Below are 20165 nucleotides of genomic sequence, written 5' to 3'. Positions count from 1 at the left end.
GTGTTGCCGTCAGTGTCTAGTATCGTCACTTGTACCATAGTGTACGCTGCATTTCTTCCTTATCTCCTTCCTTTCCCTCGCACCAGGCTCTAAGGGCGCGCCACGCCGCGCGTCGGAGCGTCGGTGTGAGGTCATTGCGCCATGGCAGTGTTAAATGTCCCATTTCGGTGGCCGGCCGCCGACGTAATCTTGCCCAGGCGCTCCCAAGGGTGTCGTGAAGCGGCGGTGGCATCGGCGGTGGCGTGGTGGTGGCGACAGTGGTATAGCTGGGGGGGGGGGGGGGCAGAGGTGGCGGTATCGCCCTCACTTCGACGTGTTGATGTTGCTAATAGCGGTTGGATTGGAATGGTCATTTTGTTTATACGACTTTAACAGTTGTTGCATGCATGGTTCGAGCTTCATATTTATTCCATGTAATAGGTGTGTTTTGGTGTCTCCTTATTTTGGAAGTGCTTAGAGCTTACCGCAGGCACGACTGGCACGTTGACCATAACAATGTTCAGGTGTGGCTGCATAGTGCACAGGGACCACAGTGTGATGCTTATTTCACACCTGCATCGCATAAGCACTGCTTATGTGTTCCTGCTTGAGTGTTGAGCGCTGCTTATGTGTTGTCATTTTGTGGGGAATATAAGTACGCCGCTGATTAAACAAATAAACAAAGGGCTTCAGTTTTATCACACTGGAAACGCTGGGCCACAATAGGATCGCTAAGCCCTTGAGTTGAGCTGCTTTTCGTGTGTTGATTTTACCGAAATGCAGCCCCTGTTTGTCGTTTCAGATGATAGCTTTATTGCAGAGCTAGGCTCAGCAGAAATACTCAGCTTTGACCTCAGCTTGAGTTTCAGAGTTCATGGAATGAAAGAAATCAGCCGGCCTTCGATGATCAAACTGAATCGTTCCTAAACACTTGAGGGCTTAGTGTAAGCTGATGGCCGCCTTCTCAGTCTTGTTTATTTTGAGATCATCGTCACGTTTGCCCATGGCTGACTTTGAAGTTGGCGAGGCTATCGCGTGCGGTCTCTTCTGACCTGTCCTTTGTTGCCAACGATCTGCTTGTTTTGGTGTGCCTGATGGTGATGCATCAAATCCAAACATTGTAAGTCATTGTGGCTGTCATTGCCTACCTGCTTGAGTCACATTTACGACGATGTGCTTGATTTGAATCTCACTTGGCCTGTTACTGTAGTGTAGGTCTATTACCTCGATGGCGGTTTTACCCCTGACGCCACTGCTTTGTCTAGCCTCCCTTCTGACGCTGTGTAATGTGTGTCTGATTACAGTTTAAACTAGCATCCCGTTGTGACGCTGTGCGGTGTGTGTCTGATTACAGTTTAACATGGCCTTTCGTTCTGACGCTCTGTGGCGTGTGTATGATCGCAGTTTTACCTAACATCCCTGACTGACGCTGAGCCATGTTGCGTCTGATTGCAGTTCGTCAGTTTGCCGATATCTGCCTGTTCTCGACGGCGCAGTACAAGTGTTCTGTCGCAGAAGTGGAATCAGAGTGAGTATTCTGACCACCTCTCGGTCGGTCGTCCCCTGCCCAAGTCATCGCCGTCAAAATCTGTCGGTCCATCGGTCAGTCATAGTCGCCACCAGCTCTTGTTTGTTTCTGTTCAACTCCAATATGACGGCAATTTACTGAAGCCAACTCAAATACCACGATAGTTCATTGAATTCGTTGCACTATGCTGCCGCCCAGCCTGCCGACCTTTCCACTGATTGCCCGCAAAACAGCACAAAAACGGCCATGGGTGGAGAACCTGCCCCGGCCACCCCGGCCGTGGCCGGGGTAACTTTCAGCCGACCCCGGCGCGGCCGGGGTAACTTTTTCCACTTTTGTAAATCCTAAAAGCTGTCTCCATACAAAAAAAAAACTGCCATCTATAAAAGCGTCTCTCATTATTCTTATCTACCTTGAAAAGATCTTGAAAATTTACTTTATTTTCATTTTGGAGCTTCTATGTTTTTAAGCCTTTTCATCGCGGAGCCAGACATGTTTCATCAAACAGATTACAGAAGTAAATCATATTTTAGGGCCGTTATCGTAAGATGGCACTGTAATAACATCACAAGACAGGACGAGGGTAATATCAGTGAGATAGAAGGACGAGCTGCTGGGGCTCAAGGCTCCCCCAACTTAACCCGCGCCAGGGTGGTGGCCTAATCGTAACACGTTGAGTCGAGAGGTGGGCTTTTCGCACTCCTAACTCGGCTACTGGGATACGAGGCGAGAAGCGGAACGACGTTTGAAAGAGCGACAAACGTGATCAGAGAAATCTGGCCATGTTTTAGGCAAGCTCAATAATAAAATCACCATAGATCATCAAAAGCCAAATTTCTCTGATTTTAGCGTTCTCCGACAACTTTTCTCACAGTTCATGAACATAACGGAGCTTAAACACTGCAAACAAAACATTCGATTACTCGTTTAAGGCTCGGTCGCGAATAATATTTCATGTGCGAGCTCAAACCAATAAGAGGGTCAAAACGGTCAAATTTGACGTTTTGTTTTGTGTGAGAAGGTTGCAACTTCCACGGAATAAGCTTTGCAAAGGGCATGATGGCATTTTTAGCACGATCATCCAGCAAATTTGACCTGATGACCTGATCTAGCACTAGGTGACATGCGTCCGAAACTTTAAGGCGTGTTTCAAAATTGTTGTTACAATTACGAAATCTTCCGCACCTGCGTGCAGCAGTTTTCCCTAAAAACGCACAAACGGCAGACATCCATTATTCTATGCCACAGAATAGGGGTTTGTTGATAACCGTTAACAAATATTTGCCAGCATCATCGTCTTTCTGACTTTCGGTCGCCGGCCGGGGTAACTTTTTCAAACATTCTCCACCCGTGAAAACGGCGTTCAATACCACTGCAATCCCATCTCGATTGGCGCCGGTCGCCGATCCGCGTTAGCTTCCTGTGCACGACTTTTGGTCGATGCGGGTCGCCCGGTCGGCTCCGGGGAAGTGCTCAATGCTGGATACTCACTACTCAGTAAGCGTGTCGGTAACGGTGGGCGCTGTTGTGCCGGTTGCCCGGGAGATCTGTCGCTTGTACCAGTTGCCATGGCAACAACAGCTTTGACTTGCTTGAGTTCCAGCTACTTGTTGAGTCGAGAATATTCAGTGACGCTGATCCCCCTTATTGCGGCCATCACCCCATTCGCGGCGCCGTAAGTTAGCTCGATGTTGACCAACGTCATGTCTATAAATCAATATCCGGTGCATGTTGGTAATGTCGGGAGTATTGTCCCAGGACGGGTAACTGCCTCTTGTCACGCGTGGTCGCCGTGCAGGGCGCTGCCTGGGCGTGCCTGCCGCTGCTGGGTCCGCAGCCGACCGGCCGCCAGCCGGCTGGCTGGCGCGTCATTGTGGACCGAGATTAGTCCATTAGTTTGCGGCGTGATCCGAATGCAGGCATTGTGAGGCACTGGGGCTGCTGCTGGCGGCCCGTTCCACCCGTGTGTGTGGACACAGCTCGGGTGGTGGCATCAGTGGGATGGGTCTACGACCATGGATACGAGTGTTACCATGCACAGGAGCTGTGCTCGTTTCCATGCTCGTGGCGTTACCGCTCCGGCGATCACCCGGCTCTGTCCCCGCGCTGCTGACACCATCACCGGTCCGACTGCGCCTGACGGCCGGTGTCAGCGTCAGATCTCCCCGGCTGAACTCGTGGCCACTCAGCCGGACGGCCGGCCATTGTCGGCCGTGATGACCGGCTCGTCCCCGGCTGCTCTGCTGAGTGGCGGCCGGCAGAATGGCCCCCGCGAGCCACTACCAAACGGGATGGCACGGGCGATGGGCGGGTGCGGTCAGCGGGGGGATGGGGAGTAGGTCAGGAAGTCCCGAGCGGAACTTGTTTTCAATTTACGGTGGCCGTCCATATGTGAGCAGTCAGCAACTCAGCAGGGGATTGAAATTGTCAGATTTTATAAGCAAGAATGACTTAGATGAATGCCTAGATTTTTGACAAACTGCTAAACTCCCTTGAGCTATGTTTTATCGGTGATGCTACCTACCTAACTTCGACTGATGAATTATGGGGTAAATCAAATCAAATCTAGAACGCCTTTTGCCGGTTTGATAAGGACACATGTATGCCACACCGTCGCATCACCTTGTCTACATTCTGCATCTGCACTGCGCGCAGTACAAGACTCAGGACGTCACACAAGGGAAATACGTTTCCACTGTCGACCCACAACTGCCCCGCCTTTACAACTTCCAGAGACCATATTTTATCCCACCCCGACTGGTAAGACGTGGTGTGACTAGGGATGCTCTGCATTCTTCCTGTGGTCTGCTGGTTCAAGACTAATATCTTGGTAGACCTGCTTACTCCCGTGAGCGGTCTTGGTCTTACTTTCCACCTGAGGTCTGGTGTTATGACCCCGCGCACGGAAGCTGCTGCCATGATCCCTCAGACTTCCACGACCTTTGAATGACCAGCGGGTCAGACACCGACTGACTGCGCCGCGGCTCCCGCGGCCGGCCCGACCAGTCTCGTCCTCTCGATCAGGCTATCTGTGATGGACTGGCGCCTCCCGGAGGAGCTGTGTGTGATCGAGTGTGTGAGAATTCAGAGCGGGCCGCTAACTTTTGTCATCTGCGCCGAGCAGAATGGCTGCGCCCAGTCTGCATGCTCCAAGTCATTCCAGACGAGTTTTGATAAGGCGGACTATTAAATCATGACGTTCCAAACTCGGAAGGCAGATGCTCTCTCTCTCTCCCTCTCTCTCTCTCTCTCTCTCTCTCTCTCTCTCTCTCTCTCTCTCTCTCTCTCTCTCTCTTTCTCTCTTTCTCTCTCTCTCTTTCTCTCTTTCTCTCTCCCTCTCTCTCTCTCTCTCTCTCTCTCTCTCTCTCTCTCTCTCTCTCTCTCGCTCGCTCTACCCATCGTGATGTTTCCCTCCTCATTTCCACTCGTTCTCTATGGAAAAGCCTCTTCTTCCACACATTTGGGATGATTTGTCACCCTGTTCGTGTGCAAACGAACGCTGATGTGGTCTCGTTTACATAATGGCACACATTCCGCAGATTTAGGACGTGGTGGGAGCATGCATGGGCTCCCGTCGAGTGTTTTTCGCCGACTACCGACCACCGGGCAATGCCGAACGCCAACCATTGACACCCGACCACCAACCACCGCACGTCGACAACTAACCACCGGCCGTAGAACACTGACTACTAGCCACCAACCACGGACTACCACCCACCGCCCACCGTACACCACCGACCGTTGACCAACGATCACCCAACGCGGGACCAGCATCCTGCGTCCACCATCCAGTCTCCACCATCCACCGTGCATACAACCAGCTGACCAACACCTACCGTCCACCGACAACCGACCGCTGCACTGTCCACTGTCCACCGACCACCGTCCGCCGTCCACCTTTCACCTTCCCTCGCTGCCTGCTAGACGGGACCGTGACCTCTATGTTCGCCGCGGGCCATGGACCGATCGACCGGGTCCCGCCCGTGCGAACGGCTCGTATATCTGTCGGCACCGGCGGGCGCCACTTGTTGCTGGCCGGAGACCGGCGCCGCCGCTGCGGGCGCCGTGGCAGGGGTGTGTTTTGGGAAATGTGAGAGGACGTTGGTAAAGTGCATGAGTTTTATATTTGTGCAAATTCCATTCTATGTGGAAATTTCTTCGTCTACGAAGAGCACCTATAGCGTTTGGTCGGAATTTTAAGTCTTGATTAGGTAGGCGAGACGAGTAAGGCGTTCCATTGATATTGCTTCATCTGTCTGCTTTGCTCCGCTTTGCTCCACTCTATCCCAGTCCCGTGTTCATCCTGCCCTGCCGCGGCTCTGGGCCGGTGTGGCGCCCCGCGGCGGCCGTGGAATTCAAGCGACGCGTGCCGGCCGGTGCCGGCGGCGCTTCACGGCCGCCTCCCTGATGGATGGTCTCATCAGAGCCGCCGAGCCGCCGCGGTCCACCGTGGTCCGCTTCGGTCCGCCGCCATCAGGGCCGGGCCGTAACGCCGCGGTCCGCCTGGTCTTATCACCGGCCGAGAGACGTCGCCATCAGAGCTGCGGAGGTGCCGCGGTCCACCGCCATCAGAGCTGCTAAGGTATCTTGTCCACCGGCATCATCAGTCATCACCCGCCGCCGCCATCATTGCCTCCACCGCCCACCGTCTCCCATACAGTCCGCCGCCCTCGACAATATTGTCGACGTCTGCACCGTCCATCAGCGTTGCTGTCATCGCCTTCGCTCCTCTCCACTGTTGCAAGTGTTTGCTGTGCTCCAGTGCCCAAGTATTCTCCAGCATCATCGTCCTGACACTACCTCCATCGCCAATGTCTGTCGACACGATGTCTTGTCGCCGCCGCGCCGCTGTCCTCCCATAGTCATTGGATCGCCACTAACGCGCGTCCCACCGAGATAGATGGTCGCTGGGATGACCCCGAGCGGCCTATTGAACGGCGAAATAGAGCTGGAGACGGTGACCAGGCGGACTTCAGCGAGCAATAGATTGAGAGGGTCACGTGCATAGGACGGAACTGGATTGGGAGAGGTGTTTGGCGGTCAGATGGGTCGTGAGTAATGCTGGGGTATTTGATGGTGTTGGTAGCGAGGATGCTGTAAGGTGAAAATGGTGGTACGCTGATATCTAATTTTGGAGAACGTGGTTTATTTGTTTATGTTTGCATTTTGCCTTAAAGGGACCCTCCCACCTTCAAAAAAGTTAATGAATTGGCATGAAAGTGATGTCGCTCGGTTCAGAAAGAGCAAAAACGACTATCTACCAAATTTCACCGAAAAATATTCACCGGTTTTCAAGATATTAGACATTTACTTTTGTTTACTTTTTGGGATCTCCGCTGTTTCTAGCGACTTCATTTTGGAAGTGCGGCGTTTGCGGCAGATGTTGCGCGCAAAGCAGCATATACCACCGCGTGCTACTAAACGTTTTAGTCAAACATTTAAAAATCGTTAGATATCTGCGCTGACGTCACACATTCAGAGGGGTATTCCTATGCATTAGCCCCTCTGAATCAAAATGCTGCAATTTTGAAATTCAATATTTCCGATTTAACCCGCGCCCTGCTGGGGGGGGGGGGTTTGAACACCCCCCTTGTGATTTTTCGCGAATATCTCAAAAAACGGCGGCGCGGAGCGCCGCCGTTTTTGGTACACCTTATCATACATCAATTCTACACATGTTGTGAAAATTTCAGACCAAGGTCAGTCAACGTCAGGTCACCAGGTCACTTGAAGTGACCTCACCTCATAAAAAGTTTCAATGTCTGTCATAGCTACACCGAGTGACCGATCGCTTTGAAACTTTTAGCGATTGCTAAGAGCAATAGCATGTACAAAATGTATATCAGAATTTTGATATCGATGACCTAAGGTCAGGTCAATTTTGCGACCTCCCCATTATAAGTCAATGGGAGAAAATTGAAATGCGCCTCTTTTGGACGAAAGACATTATAAACACTCCCAAGCACCGAATTACAAGTGGTTTAGACACACTGAACATGAAAATGGTGTCCGTGACCCTTGTTTGTGCCCTGAGGTCATCTTAGGTCACGAATGGTATCTAACAGTTTTTCGCAAATAACTTTTGATAGAGGCATGCTAGAGCGATGAAAACGCCTTATATGTGTTCAGCTCGACGATACGGATCGACTGATATGCAACATGACCCTTTCCGGTCAGGTCATGACCTTGACCTGAGGTCAAATTTTCAAGTTGACCTTTCAAGGTCAAGTTATAGTTCATTCGATGCGTCTTGACGAGAGGAACACGATGCCGGTGAAAGTAAGCTCGTACAAGGCTTGGGTCAAAAGTTATTGCAGAAAAACTGTTTCCGAAAAAATCGGCTATTTTTGCAGTTTTTGCCCCCTGGCAGGCAAAACCGTTGACGTTAGGTCAAATCTGAGATAATTACTCAGAAAGAGCGTTAATAGGGCTATCGAATGCACTTTTCCGCAGCGCTGTAGCTCTATTGGTTCCCGAGTTATGCGTTGGCTTTTTGGAAATTTTCGACATTCGACCTGGAAATCGGCGAAATTTTGCCTTCAATGACTTCTGGTGACGTCACCTTTGACCTGACCAAAAAATTGACCGAATTGATTTCGTCATTATTTGTTACGCTCTTTCGAACGCCGCCTTCCGCGTATCGTTACGTGGCCCAGGAGCCGAGTTACAAGGGGGGGGGGGGGGTGTTTGAACACCCCCCCCCCAGCAGGGCGTGGAAATCCAGGACCCCCAGCCGGGCGCGGGTTAAGGCATTTCTCGATGTTGTGAGTGCCGAAACCGGTAATTGTGAGCCAGGGACACCGTTTTGGCTATCTCAACTCAAATCTATTGTTAAGGTGGGAGGGTCCCTTTAATCTTGTCTTATATTTGAACTGAAAAGTCTCGCGTCACTTATTAATGCTCGCCTTGTTTTAATACGAAATTATTAACCGTGACTTGAAAGCCAGAATCCCAGAGATGGCTAACGTGCCGTAAACATTTGGTGCTTTGAAATTGTCCCTGGTTAAAGGTAGTGTGCCACCTTTGAAAGATTTCCCGTTTTATTTTTCCTAGGATAAGAAGCTTCTGTTTTTACCTAATATCGCAAAAAAAATCAAAAATGGGCCTGGAATAGTGCCTTTTTCGCCTAAAAGTTTATCGGTTTTTAGATATGTATAACAACTGTAGTGGGCTCACCTGCAAACAGGCGTCGGGCAACAATCGCGAATGCGGCGCACTTGTGACAATAAGCAAAGGTCATTATAGTGTTACGACCATACGACGTACGGGAATGAGTTATCAGCTGTCTAATCGTAGACAACACAATGTCGAGCCTTAAACTGTAAGCCTGTATTGGTATTGTTTCTTAAATTTGGCTGTCGAACATTAATTTGTGGTTTGAAATATGATTTTATGTAAAATAATTGATATGAAACAGCCGTCTCTTAAGTTATGACCCCATTACACCACACGCAAGTGGCAGAAATGACAATGATCAGCTGACTCATTTTTCTTGGCCGAAGTCAGAGCGCGCGGCCCGACGCACCACGCGTATTTGGAAATTCCGACCTCGACGAGCATCAGAAGCCACCTAACAGGCGTGTTCGAAACCACAGGAGATGATGATGAACGGGTTTATCGAAACTTGATTGGATGAGCCTATCGGTAATAGCGATTTTAGTGTGTGCATTTATTGTTCATAGTGGTGTGAAATGTGGTTGGGGTACGACCGACAACCCGTCGGGGCGAATTTCGCACTGGGGTACTCAAAATTTGAAGAATTTAAGACGTTTCCATAAGTTTTGAAGGTATGGATAAGTTCTAAAAATCCGGTTCTCCTTATCCGGGTCATTAACTCCATATGGTCCAAGAAAGCTGGCACACCACCTTTAATGAAATTTTCGACACCGATTGTCAGAGAGCGTTAATGAAAATGCTAACGGCGTGTAATCTGGACTATTTTGCGGGGCCTTTGTTTCGAATATAAGCAGCTTCTCATTTATCCATAAGCCGGCCTCAACCGAAGTCCAGTAACAATAGAGACACGGGCGAGGCTGCAGCCGATCGATTCCTATCCCTCACCCAAAGCCACCGTCATCGTCACCCGCACGATGACCGTCACCATCACTCTCTCGGACATCACCAATCACCATCACCGACACCATGACAACTCCCGCCCACCTTTTCCCATCAGCCCCCCCCCCCCCTCCGCGGGGAATTTCAATTCCTTGCGTCTCATCCGGTGCGTTGCCCACCTATCATTACCATGCCATCTTTCTCTCACACCGTCTCGGACTCGGCAATCCCGGAAGCGTGATTCGTTTCCAGCCCCATGATGAGCGGCCATCTCATAGCGCGCGCGCCTGATGAGACCGGTGCGGCACGGGATTGCCCAGGAAGTCAGTGAAAATGCTGGGCGTGTGGGCGGCCGACTCCAGGAAGCCGGCAGACCTGTGGCGCTGCTGAGCAGTTCTGCAGCATTCATGTATCCTGGTGTGGTCGTTAGTGTCATGGTAATTTGCAGCTTATGTCTTCAGCATGCCGTTAGTTTTAATTTTAACTCGTTAGCTGTTTTGGGAATTTATTACCTTGGCATGCTGAAGAAGCTGTTGATGTGGCGTTGATCTCACGCATTCAGTGTTATTACCTATTACCAATGAACACTTGTGGGCAAATTACCAGTAGGTATATTGTTGTTTGCGTTATGTTTTATTGTACGATTATGTACTGAATGGAGCATAGCCCGTCGTTTCACTATAGGGCAACAAGTTGGTAACCAAAAGCCATCCACCAAAGAGAGATTGTGAAAAATGTGTTTACCAAATTGGACTACAATTGATGGTTCGCGCTATTTTTCTTGCCGTTTTTATTAGTCGGTGTGGAAGCAATAGAAAACACGGCTCAGAGGCTTCTGGAATATTGAGAAGCATTTTTGTTCTGTATATGAACGGGTGATTTATTAATTCTCCAGCCACGCCCGGCCAGTGGGTATCTTCCATTGTGCGGTATAGTGTGAGGCCCTCCGAGTGGCGCGGAAAAATTGGGATGGGCTATTTCGTTTATACCATTTCCATAACCTTTCAGCATTGCTATGATGAGAGCTTTTTCCTTCACGCAGGCCGCTCTGAAGAAATTTAATATGTGATTGCCAGGAAAATAAAGGTGGCGCACAGAGCCACTCCAATAGCGGCCGCCGAGTGTTTTGCCAGAGGGACCTTTCACTCAGCTAGGGCTGTGGTCTTTTATATATCGACGCACAATTCCAAATGGGCGATATTGGAATCCGCGCTGACATTCTCAGATATGATGGATTTTTCCATCGCTGGAGATCATTCGTCTGGAAATTGAAACCAATGTGGCACAGGCATGATAGGGATATGATTTAGGGATGTAGACAGTTGGCCAGATTTACGTCAGGTTTGCAGACTGACCGTTGATGCAGATCTATGCAGACTGCGTGCGTAGCTTCAGCAACAGATCTCAACGCAGAACGAACTCTAACTGCTGCGTGGACTGCGTGACTTGAATACTCACTGAGCTGAACAGTTAGGAGGCAGAGGTCAGTCAGTGACCTCAGGGTCGCAGCTGTCTGACCCTCTGCGTGTGGTCGTCGGTGGCCTGAGTTATGAAAGGCTCTGGCTCGTTACTTTTTTCTCGGCTGACGACGCACCTGCCTGGCTTCCTGCCGCGCGGGGTGGCTGCCATAATGGTGTCCATTGCATGTGGACAGAGTGGGAGGAAACGGTATCAAACGAAACAGGGACTCTCCCTATACGCATCCGCTCGGGACTGGCCAATGGCGTCTCTATTGGGGCGCAAATAAACGCGAAACACCCACCTCTCGGCCGACCGGAGTCGCCCACTGCTGTGAAGTGATATTGATGGCGTGCGCCGGTGCTCTATATATGGCTCACGGTGTCCGGCCGGCGCTATCGATAGCTAATGTCTGCCGTATAATTGTGGCTCGGGGTTTACCGTGTTGGCGGAGAATCTGCTGTTCGGCCCTGTATTAGAGATCATTATAAGAAATTGACGACCTTTCGATAGCGAGGCGTGCTCGACCCGCACGTGGCTCCACTTTGAGTCGGCTAATTCCATTGGGTCATCGGAACGATTTACCGACCAGGGTATCAGACGTATCGACTTAGGTGCAAGGTTATGAGCGCCATTCGCCTCTCCGAGTGATGCTTACCAAGCAAGTCGTTTTATGCTTCCTACTTTTTGGCAGACTGTGAGAGCGTGGGCGCATTACTCTGTGCAGTGCTATTTTGCTGAAACTAAGTGTCCGGCAGAACCAATCTGAGAACCAAGTTCTGAGAACACTAGACTTTTTTAAACTTCTGTGATGTGATGTTTACCATAAGTTTTAATAAGTATTTAATTATTCATTTCATTTTCAACTTATATCGCAGTCTCAAATATGCTTTTCGAAGCGCCGCTCTCTCCCCAACATCCCAAGACCACTGCAGCCTATTCCAGTCCCGTCGCCGCGTCCCCTCCTCGCCCAGACGCTCAGATCACGGAACCGAAGCCCATCCCCGGTTGGAGACAAGTGAGATATCTGCCGCCGCCGTCGGCAGTGTTGACGCCCATCCGTCGTACCGACGTGGTACCGACGTCGTGTCGTCGCCGTCGACGCGTCGCTTTCGTCGGGCGGGGTGGACAGTCGGGGAATGGACGGCCCAGCGTCGACGCCGATGGGGATATGCGACGGCTGTCCGACAATCGACGGAGGGTCATTGTCAGCATAATTAAGTGGTTGGTGATTAGGGAGATACTTGGATTACTTGGGATGTACATAGTCAGTCGCTTCTTGAGGGTTAGAGAACCGTGAATTCTGTGCAATTTCTGTCGGGCGTGTGTCTAATGAAAGGACTTGGTATGTTGAGGGGAAATGGCATGAAGTGGCGTTCAACCTTATTTGGATTGCTTTCGCAGTCATGCGGTTATGATAGTGGATACTGGCTGTCGGAAGCAAAATTTATGCGGCAGTGTGAAGCTGTGGTGCCACAACCTGTCCAACTCGTCTTGTCTGAGTCTTATCCTGCTCTGCCCTCTCCCATTCACCCCGTCCCGTTTTCTGGACCGAACCCTGCCCTGTCCCATCCCGTCCGTGCTGTCCGATGGCCCTTATCCTGTCCTGTCTCTTCCCGTTTCCCGTTTTCGAACCAGTTCGCTGATTACCCACTTGACCTGTCCTAGCTGGTCACGAGCTGCGGACAGAGACATCAGGTGGTATTGATTGTCTTCTTCCTGACGTCAACGAGTGCAAGAAGGTCTTTGGGAGGCCGTGTCTAGACGAGAGGAGCGTCGATATTATGAATCATCCCTGCGCCTTTCCTCACGGGACGTTCGCACAGACCGTCAATCTACAGCAAACCTTGAACCCATGGTTAACGACTTGTCGGTGGGGTAGCCATTAGAACCGAGCTTAATTAGTACCGTCACGCCTCCCCAGAGTTTGTCTTTCTGCCAAAGTTGTGCTCCAAGCCGATCAACGTAAAGTGGTTAGCGGACTTCAGCGGACTCTACCAGTAGTCTGGTCATGTGTTGCTTTTATTTGGAATGCATTTCCAGAATGCCCGATTAGGTTTTAATCAGGCAGTGTTTGCGCTTGGTTGTTGTGAGTTATTCACCACGTCGGATACATCCTTTGTCTGATATATCACTGCCCACCTAACATTCCTATAACGCAACATATTGTGTTCCCGAGCGGACGGGTCATTTTATCTTTAACAATTCACATTGTTTGTCGTTGGAAGCAGCGTTTGTTGACGGCAACCCAGTATTTAGGACAGTCTGATTAGCTGTGGCTTTTGGTGGTCTGTGGCGGGCTGTTCTGATTAGCGGATCGCGCGTAGAATATGATTACTGGAACGAGCTGCATTGTTGACAACTGCAAAATGTATGCTTCAATGATCAAAGCGTCGCTGTGATCCTATTTTATCGCTGTGTGACTGTCTCTGTTATACGTATGAAACGTTTTTTTTTTTCTTGTGTCCGAGAAAGTTTCTCGCTCAATGTTTTTGTGGACAGTAAGGTTGTACCCTCTGTCTGCGGTCAGTGCTGATTTACACAGGGATACGGCGAGACGTTGGTATGGTCGGATGGCGTGTCGATCGAACCGGTGCTCTGTTGGGCTTCATTGATCCCAGCTACTTTTCACTCCACCGATCTCCACTGTTCCGTGACCTTTATTGGAGTAACCCAGTCCGTGACCTATACTGAATTGACATTGGCGACCCACTATCTCCACTGAGCTGACATGACCGGCCAGTGACCTCCACTGAACATTGATGACATCTGCAGTCCAGGCGCCACAGCCCCCAAATATCATGACCTCCGCAGGTCTTCTGGGGTGTCCTGATCGTGGCATATCTGATCAATACGGGCCACATGGGCCGTTGTGTTAGCTCATCGTCCTTCCTGTCTAGTCTTTACGGACCCCGTCGCCTTCGTAACGCTGTTTAAAATAACGCAACTGCTTAGTATTTGATGCTTGTGTGCTTATGTTAAAGATGATACGATGTGTAAACTGTGCTCAATGTTCATTCGATTATGCTGTCAAGTTCAGTCCCATCTGAATACCCTTGTTCTGTACTCCGTTATAACAGTTGCGTCGCCAGATAGGTTATCGGACTGGAACGGGTCTCACACTTATGGAAGCATGACCTCACCTGGCGTAACCTGACCTGACCTGACCTGTGCTGTGTCGTTTCTCTGTCGCCCGGGAGGGCTGTCTGTCCGGTTGGACCGGGTTTCACACTCAGTAAACTGTACACTCTAACACCTGACCTGACCTGACCTGACCTGACACTGTGTCGTTTTTCTGTCGCCAGGGAGGGCTGTCCGGTTGGACCGGGTTTCACACTCAGTAAACTGTACACTAACACCTGACCTGACCTGACCTGACACTGTGTCGTTTTTCTGTCGCCAGGGAGGGCTGTCCGGTTGGACCGGGTTTCACACTTAGTAAAGTGTACACTCTAACTCCACTACTGGCGCACAACAAGGACAAGTACGGTCTGGCGCTCGATGGACAACTCAAGTGTGAAGACACCAACTTGGCGTCATCAACCATGTACGTAACCATGGCAACCTGTGCACAGGCAGAACAGGGTGGCGCGTGACGCGTGGTGCGCTGTATATAGCAATATGAAATGTCTGCTTTGCAATGGTTATGAACGTGCTCCTAACATTTTGCCGTCATACCAGCGCAATGTAATTCTCGTAGACCAAGACGTAAAGGTCAGCATTGCAAATTTAAGATTCTTGCACCGTATGGCTTTGATTCATTGTGTCTCAGCGTCCTCATGCGCACGGCACAACTTTTCACGTCCTCGTTTTAATGTCACCTCACGTCCCAAAATGATGTGCTGGATGAAGTTAAAAGTGGCGACGTTTCTCGGCTCGCGGGTCTACGGTATTGACCGTCGCCCCTGTGAGGTCGATGTCCCGGCTAGATGAGTTATATTGTCGTCTGTTCCCGCGAGTGCTCTTTGCCCCGTCTGGGCAGTCGTGCATATCTCGGTATTCACTAATGACCCTGAATGTGCAATGTAATCCCGGCTCCTCGGCCCACTTAGTCGTCAGGTTAGACGTCTTTAGTTGTCTGAAATGTCTCAATGTGGGGCTGGTGGGGCTTATGTAGGCTAATAGGGCGTGTGTGTGGCTATAACAGTCTGTCGCTGTTGTAGTTGTATGTAAATATTTCGTTCTGAAACGGCTAAGCGTTGTAAATTAGCTGAGGCATGAACTACCAGTATGTCCCACTAGTGTATGCAAATGCCATGTCTGGGCAGAGGTCTGGCAGAAGGGTGTGGTCTTTCCTTATGAGTCTGACCGTGACGCGTTCCCTACGTTGCAGAATCTCGGAGACTGTCCCAAAGGAGAGTCTCGGCATCATAGTCAAGTACAAGGTGAAGGTTCGCCTGATCCTCGGCGGATTAGCAGGGTGAGTGACGCAGTCAACATCCGAAATGCATTTCCAATTCAACTACGACCTGCATGGGTGCAGTTGTTTGATCGTCTTATGTTTAGAGCTGATTGAGTGGTTTGATGGATTGGTGGTTAACTAACTGAATTATGAAATGCTGTCATTTGATTTCATATTTATGACTACGTTAACTGAGACAACAAATCATCGGTATATTGGCTGGCGCGCTTTGTGTCAGCAAAACCTTATTCGATGCGCTTGAATTGTCATTGTGTGGGTGTCTAAAGGCTCACGGTTTGAACTCTGAACCCTCATGGTCCCGACATTAATATTGCATGAACGCTGAGAGCTCGGGCGTGCCTTCTCACAAAGCTCGAGCGTTATAAGATACAGAGGCTGAACTGTCGCCACGAAACGTCCGCGCTGTCCTCTGAAATACATCGCCGTCATTTATAGCGGGCTTTCTTTCTTCAGAATCATTTGATGCTCCCAGTAAACCTATTGCCAAAGAGCATAGGGTACAAAGTCATAAAGTCGTCATCAAATGTCATTTCCACAGCTACGGATTGACATTCGATTGAGCCCGTCATTGATGTGTTCGATCGCTCCGGATTGCTTGGTTTCTGAGAGTTTTGTATGTGAGGAAAGCACTCGATTTCTTGTAGTCTGTCCTGGTCTGAAGGAATCTGCTCGATGTCCGAGTTGTCTGATCTGTGAAAACATTTCTTTGTTTTCCTGGGATTCTGATCTGCCATGAAGCCTCTCGGTCTCTAATCTGTCTATGATGGATATGATGGAACATCTGGAGTGGCGTGATCTGTGGTCCATAGTGGGAGCTGCTTACCAGAGCCGCGGAGTCCATGGGGTTTCAGCGACTCCGAGTCCGGCTTCCAAAAATCGACTCCGACTCTGGGCAGAACTGTCGACTCCGACCGACTCTAACTCCGCAGTCGACGATTTTTCGGTGACTCCGACTCCGAGTCCGGCTTCCAAAAATCGACTCTGACTCTGGTCAGAACTGGAAGGAACAACACGCTCTCCTGACGGATACCCTGGTCACTGGCCTGACCTCAGCCATCCGCCCACGAACGTCTGGTCGGTCGGCGGTGGGGGCGCCGGCTGGGGCGGACGTAAATCACTGCTAGGGCCATCAGTGACGCCAGAGTGATGTCGCGACGTCAGCGACGCCGCCATCGGTCCCCAGCAGCCGGCGCGGAGACGGCCGGCCGATCGAACTCGGCAGTCGATCAGATTTGGCCGTCAGGGTCGGAGCGGGGCTGAGGGCACATGACGAGACTCAGTTCTAGCTATCCGGTGGAACTGAAACTATTTGATCAAAGATGGGTCAGCGTGTTGGTGACGGTGTGATGGTCATAAGACTGCCCTGGAAGTGATGGACATTGACGAGATTGGTTCATGATGCGTGGTGGCAAAACCCACCAAGTTGTGCCTGACCTGCTAAGGGATAGCTCATCGGTTTCTGTTTCCAAATGCTCTCAAAATCAGCTGGTGCTCAACCTTCACTCCCCAACCACGGTATTTCTCCCACCCTTTCCCGGTTAATCGCAGATACAGGAATGATCCCACAGTGTCCTCCCTCCAACAGGGCCTCACAGCGGACATCATGTCCCCTTTCGTCAGCGGCATCCAGAGGCCCAGTCCTGACCAGCACGTTCCGTCCACCTCCGGTGGCACACCTTTGACACAGGATATGTCTCAGTGTCCTGCGATCTGACCTCTGGTGACCTCGGCACCCCACATGGGTCCCACTAGGGCATCCCGTGACTCCAGACAGGCTGAGTCAGGGAGGCAGTCGAGTATATGGACCAGGAAGGATCCCAGGGAGCTGACCAGCAGAATGTCGTGGGGTCTCGTACCGTGGCGGCGACTGGGTGTCAGCGGGCCGGACGCTGACGGGATGCTGAGGTCAGCGGCGGGTCAGCGCGAGGCTAAATATGCAGACTGGACAGGCGGGGCGGGGAGGAGAGATTGGGGAGACGCGGGTGCGAAAGTGCTCAATCGAAGAGAGGGGATAGCGATGCAGTGACGCGCTGTCATACTCCCTAACCGAGCGACTGTGGTCAGGTTATTTTAGAACGTCAAGATCCGTTCCTATTCTGTCTCATTACTTGTCAAATATTAATTTTCCCTCGCCATTGATGGTCTGTCCGGTGTTAACTGTCTTGTCTTGTCCAACCTTCCGAGTTGCCCCTCACGCTGATTTTTTGCCCGCTGTCTCACAGTCCTGTTCCGTTCGACAGAGAGCTGTCAGCCGAGCTGCCCTTCACGCTGATGCACCCCAAGCCGGAGGAAGAGGAGGTGACGAAGCCGGCGGCGTCGCCGCGCGCCGAGTCACCCAGCGAGGAGCCGGCAGACGCCAATCTCATCCAGCTAGAGTGAGTGACACACGCGACAGGGCGTCCTCTGTAACCCTCGGGGACCCTAGACGTGACCCTTGGGACCTCACAGAACGATTGGTAGACTGCGAGATGATGGATTGGTCTTGTGCTTTATTTAGGATGCAGTGGCTGTGGAGCGGCATGAGATGAACCAACTGGTGTTTGGAGCTGACGTTAGTTCATTCTCATGTCAGACACGACACGTGTGTTATTCGTATGTTGCACTGCTAACTTCTTCCTGAACTATGATCCATTTCAAATTTATTAGGTTACATTTGTATTGCAAATTTCTTGGTGCTTGTATTCCTATGAGATATGTTTGGTTACGCTGTCTAATGTTCGAAGTTTGCCCGTATTCTGAGTTGATTATCGCCCAACTTAAACCTAATTTATGCTTTTAGAAGAATATTATGCAACAGCGCCTGAATGCTGCTGCCCAGTTTTAACCGGCTCTTGATTCATTATCCGGTGCCTCATTGGCGTGGGCCTGTCTACCCGATATGACATGCCTGACAGCGTGCTCCATTTAATATGGCCATATTGATTTCGATTTTGATGAAGGTCCGTATCCGGGGGCCTGTGAAGTGGGATTCGTGGAGCCCATTCTAATCAGTGTAATTGCAGTCAGTCCAAGCCCGCTGGCGTGGCGGGTCTGGCTTTGATCACGTCTGTTCGGAGCTACCGGGTCGGGTCGGTCGGGTGGGCAGCGCTCGTCCCGTCGGGCGGACGGAGTAGTACTTAGCTGAACCAGTGGAACTGATGGATCTCAGCCTGATAGCAGGGGTGGTGGGGCGTGAACAGGAGGATAGGAGGCCCCAGTGAGCTAGAGAAATAAATAATGTCGAGTTAAATAAACCATTTTGTGAATCTGTTTGCCTCAGGGATGAGGAATTTCGTATGGGGAACTTTGGCTGGTTCAGTTGAAGCCAGCTACTTTCTAACTAGGCGTGACGATCCACGTTACTCCCTCCTGTGTTTTGAAAACGGTCTCCCTGACTAGGTGTGCCTAGTCTGTTCGCCTGCCTAGTCTGTTCGCCATGTACCCTTACTGAATAAGCTGATCCGTCACCTGACCTCCGCTCCACTCTCCGCAGGGACACGGGCACGGCAGGCGCCGGCGACCACGACGACGACCTCATCTTCGAGGACTTTGCTCGACTGCGGCTGAAGGCGGGGGAGACGGAGGCCTGAGCGGCCCGGCCCGCCTCGCTCCCTCTGCCAGACTGTCATTCCTCACATGTGTGCGAGCGCGCGCTTCGCTTCTCGTGGTGTTTTCGTGCTGCGTCGGTATGTGTTGCGTCGCGTCGAGTCGTGTCGTGAGGCTCGGAAGCTGACTGGTCTCGGTGATCCCGTGTCGTGACGTGTGCACGACGTCGGCCGACAGGGGTCACCTGAGGTCAGCCCAGGTCACGGCCTCGTCCAATCAGAGATGTTCTAACTACGCTCGCGAGCGGCCGCGAGAGGCATGCGGTAAATACATACATCCCTCCCGCACAGTGACACAGACGCACACAGACACACAAACGGACCTGCGGCGCCACTGGTAAGAGTGGCGCTGCTATCAGCCCGCCCCTCTGTGTACGCGGGCGGTAGGGTGGTGCGCGGCGACTGCCGCACAGAGACTAATACGACGCGCGCCGGCGTGGGTCAGTGAGAGACCGAAATGTAGCGCTAGTCAAACGGCGCCGGCCTCCAGGGTACCTCAGTGGGCGGTGGTGACGTCACTGGTCACTGGGTGACGTCACTGGTTGGGGCGACCCGCCGCGCGAGGCTGGCGATGTGGGGCAGGGCCGGCGGCGGCGGCGGCTGTGTCGGCCGCCGGCTCTTTTACAGCTGTGAATGGTGGTGTCAGTGTCATTGGTGTGGCGCCTGTTCTCATCGGTGTAGCGAACATTTACTTCCGCGCACAGACTGCCCCTCCTACAAATGTGGTTCGCGCGCGGCGGCTGCTCCGGCGGAGCGCTGTTCGTTTCCTGCTTTAGCGGCGGTTTATGGAGCGGCGGACTGACCGGCCGCGGTGACTCGCCTGCCGCTCCGTTCCATGAATGTGCGTGTGTGCCATGACGCTCGTACTGGGCGGCCCGCGCCGAGCCGCCGGCCGGTGAAAATACGTACGCTCTGGCAGACTGCGCCGCCGTCTGTGAGAGCTGCTTTTCTAACGCGATCGCGCACACCCTCGTGGCGTCCCTGTGATGGGCGAGGTGGCCGCGCTGCCGCCACAACCACCCTCTTCGGTATGCTCTGTCATGGTGCTTGTGATGAGAGAGTGGGAGCGAGAGAAAGAGGAGACTTTTCCACATAAACTGTCTGACTGTGGCTCGGTGGTGTTTGAGAATGAAATATG

General features: G+C 51.5%; 1 protein-coding gene across 1 annotated transcript in view; it reads left to right on the top strand.

Moving 5' to 3' along the window:
- Window positions 1-20137, top strand: part of LOC122391888 (beta-arrestin-1-like) — a 73894-nt gene extending 53757 nt beyond the window's left edge. The window contains exons 8-12 of the mRNA XM_043386208.1: window positions 1435-1507; window positions 14424-14567; window positions 15354-15440; window positions 17684-17818; window positions 18916-20137. Coding sequence (XP_043242143.1) covers window positions 1435-1507; window positions 14424-14567; window positions 15354-15440; window positions 17684-17818; window positions 18916-19012 — 536 coding nt within the window. The 3' untranslated portion in view covers window positions 19013-20137. The remainder of the gene's footprint in view (window positions 1-1434; window positions 1508-14423; window positions 14568-15353; window positions 15441-17683; window positions 17819-18915) is intronic.
- Window positions 20138-20165: the final 28 nt, after the last annotated feature.

This window comes from Amphibalanus amphitrite, unplaced genomic scaffold (assembly GCF_019059575.1).
Source record: "Amphibalanus amphitrite isolate SeventyFive unplaced genomic scaffold, NRLGWU_Aamphi_draft 000460F_arrow, whole genome shotgun sequence".
NCBI lineage: Eukaryota > Metazoa > Arthropoda > Thecostraca > Balanomorpha > Balanidae > Amphibalanus > Amphibalanus amphitrite.
The sequence above is the reverse complement of the archived record's forward strand: the minus strand, read 5'-3'. Positions and strand labels throughout refer to the sequence as shown.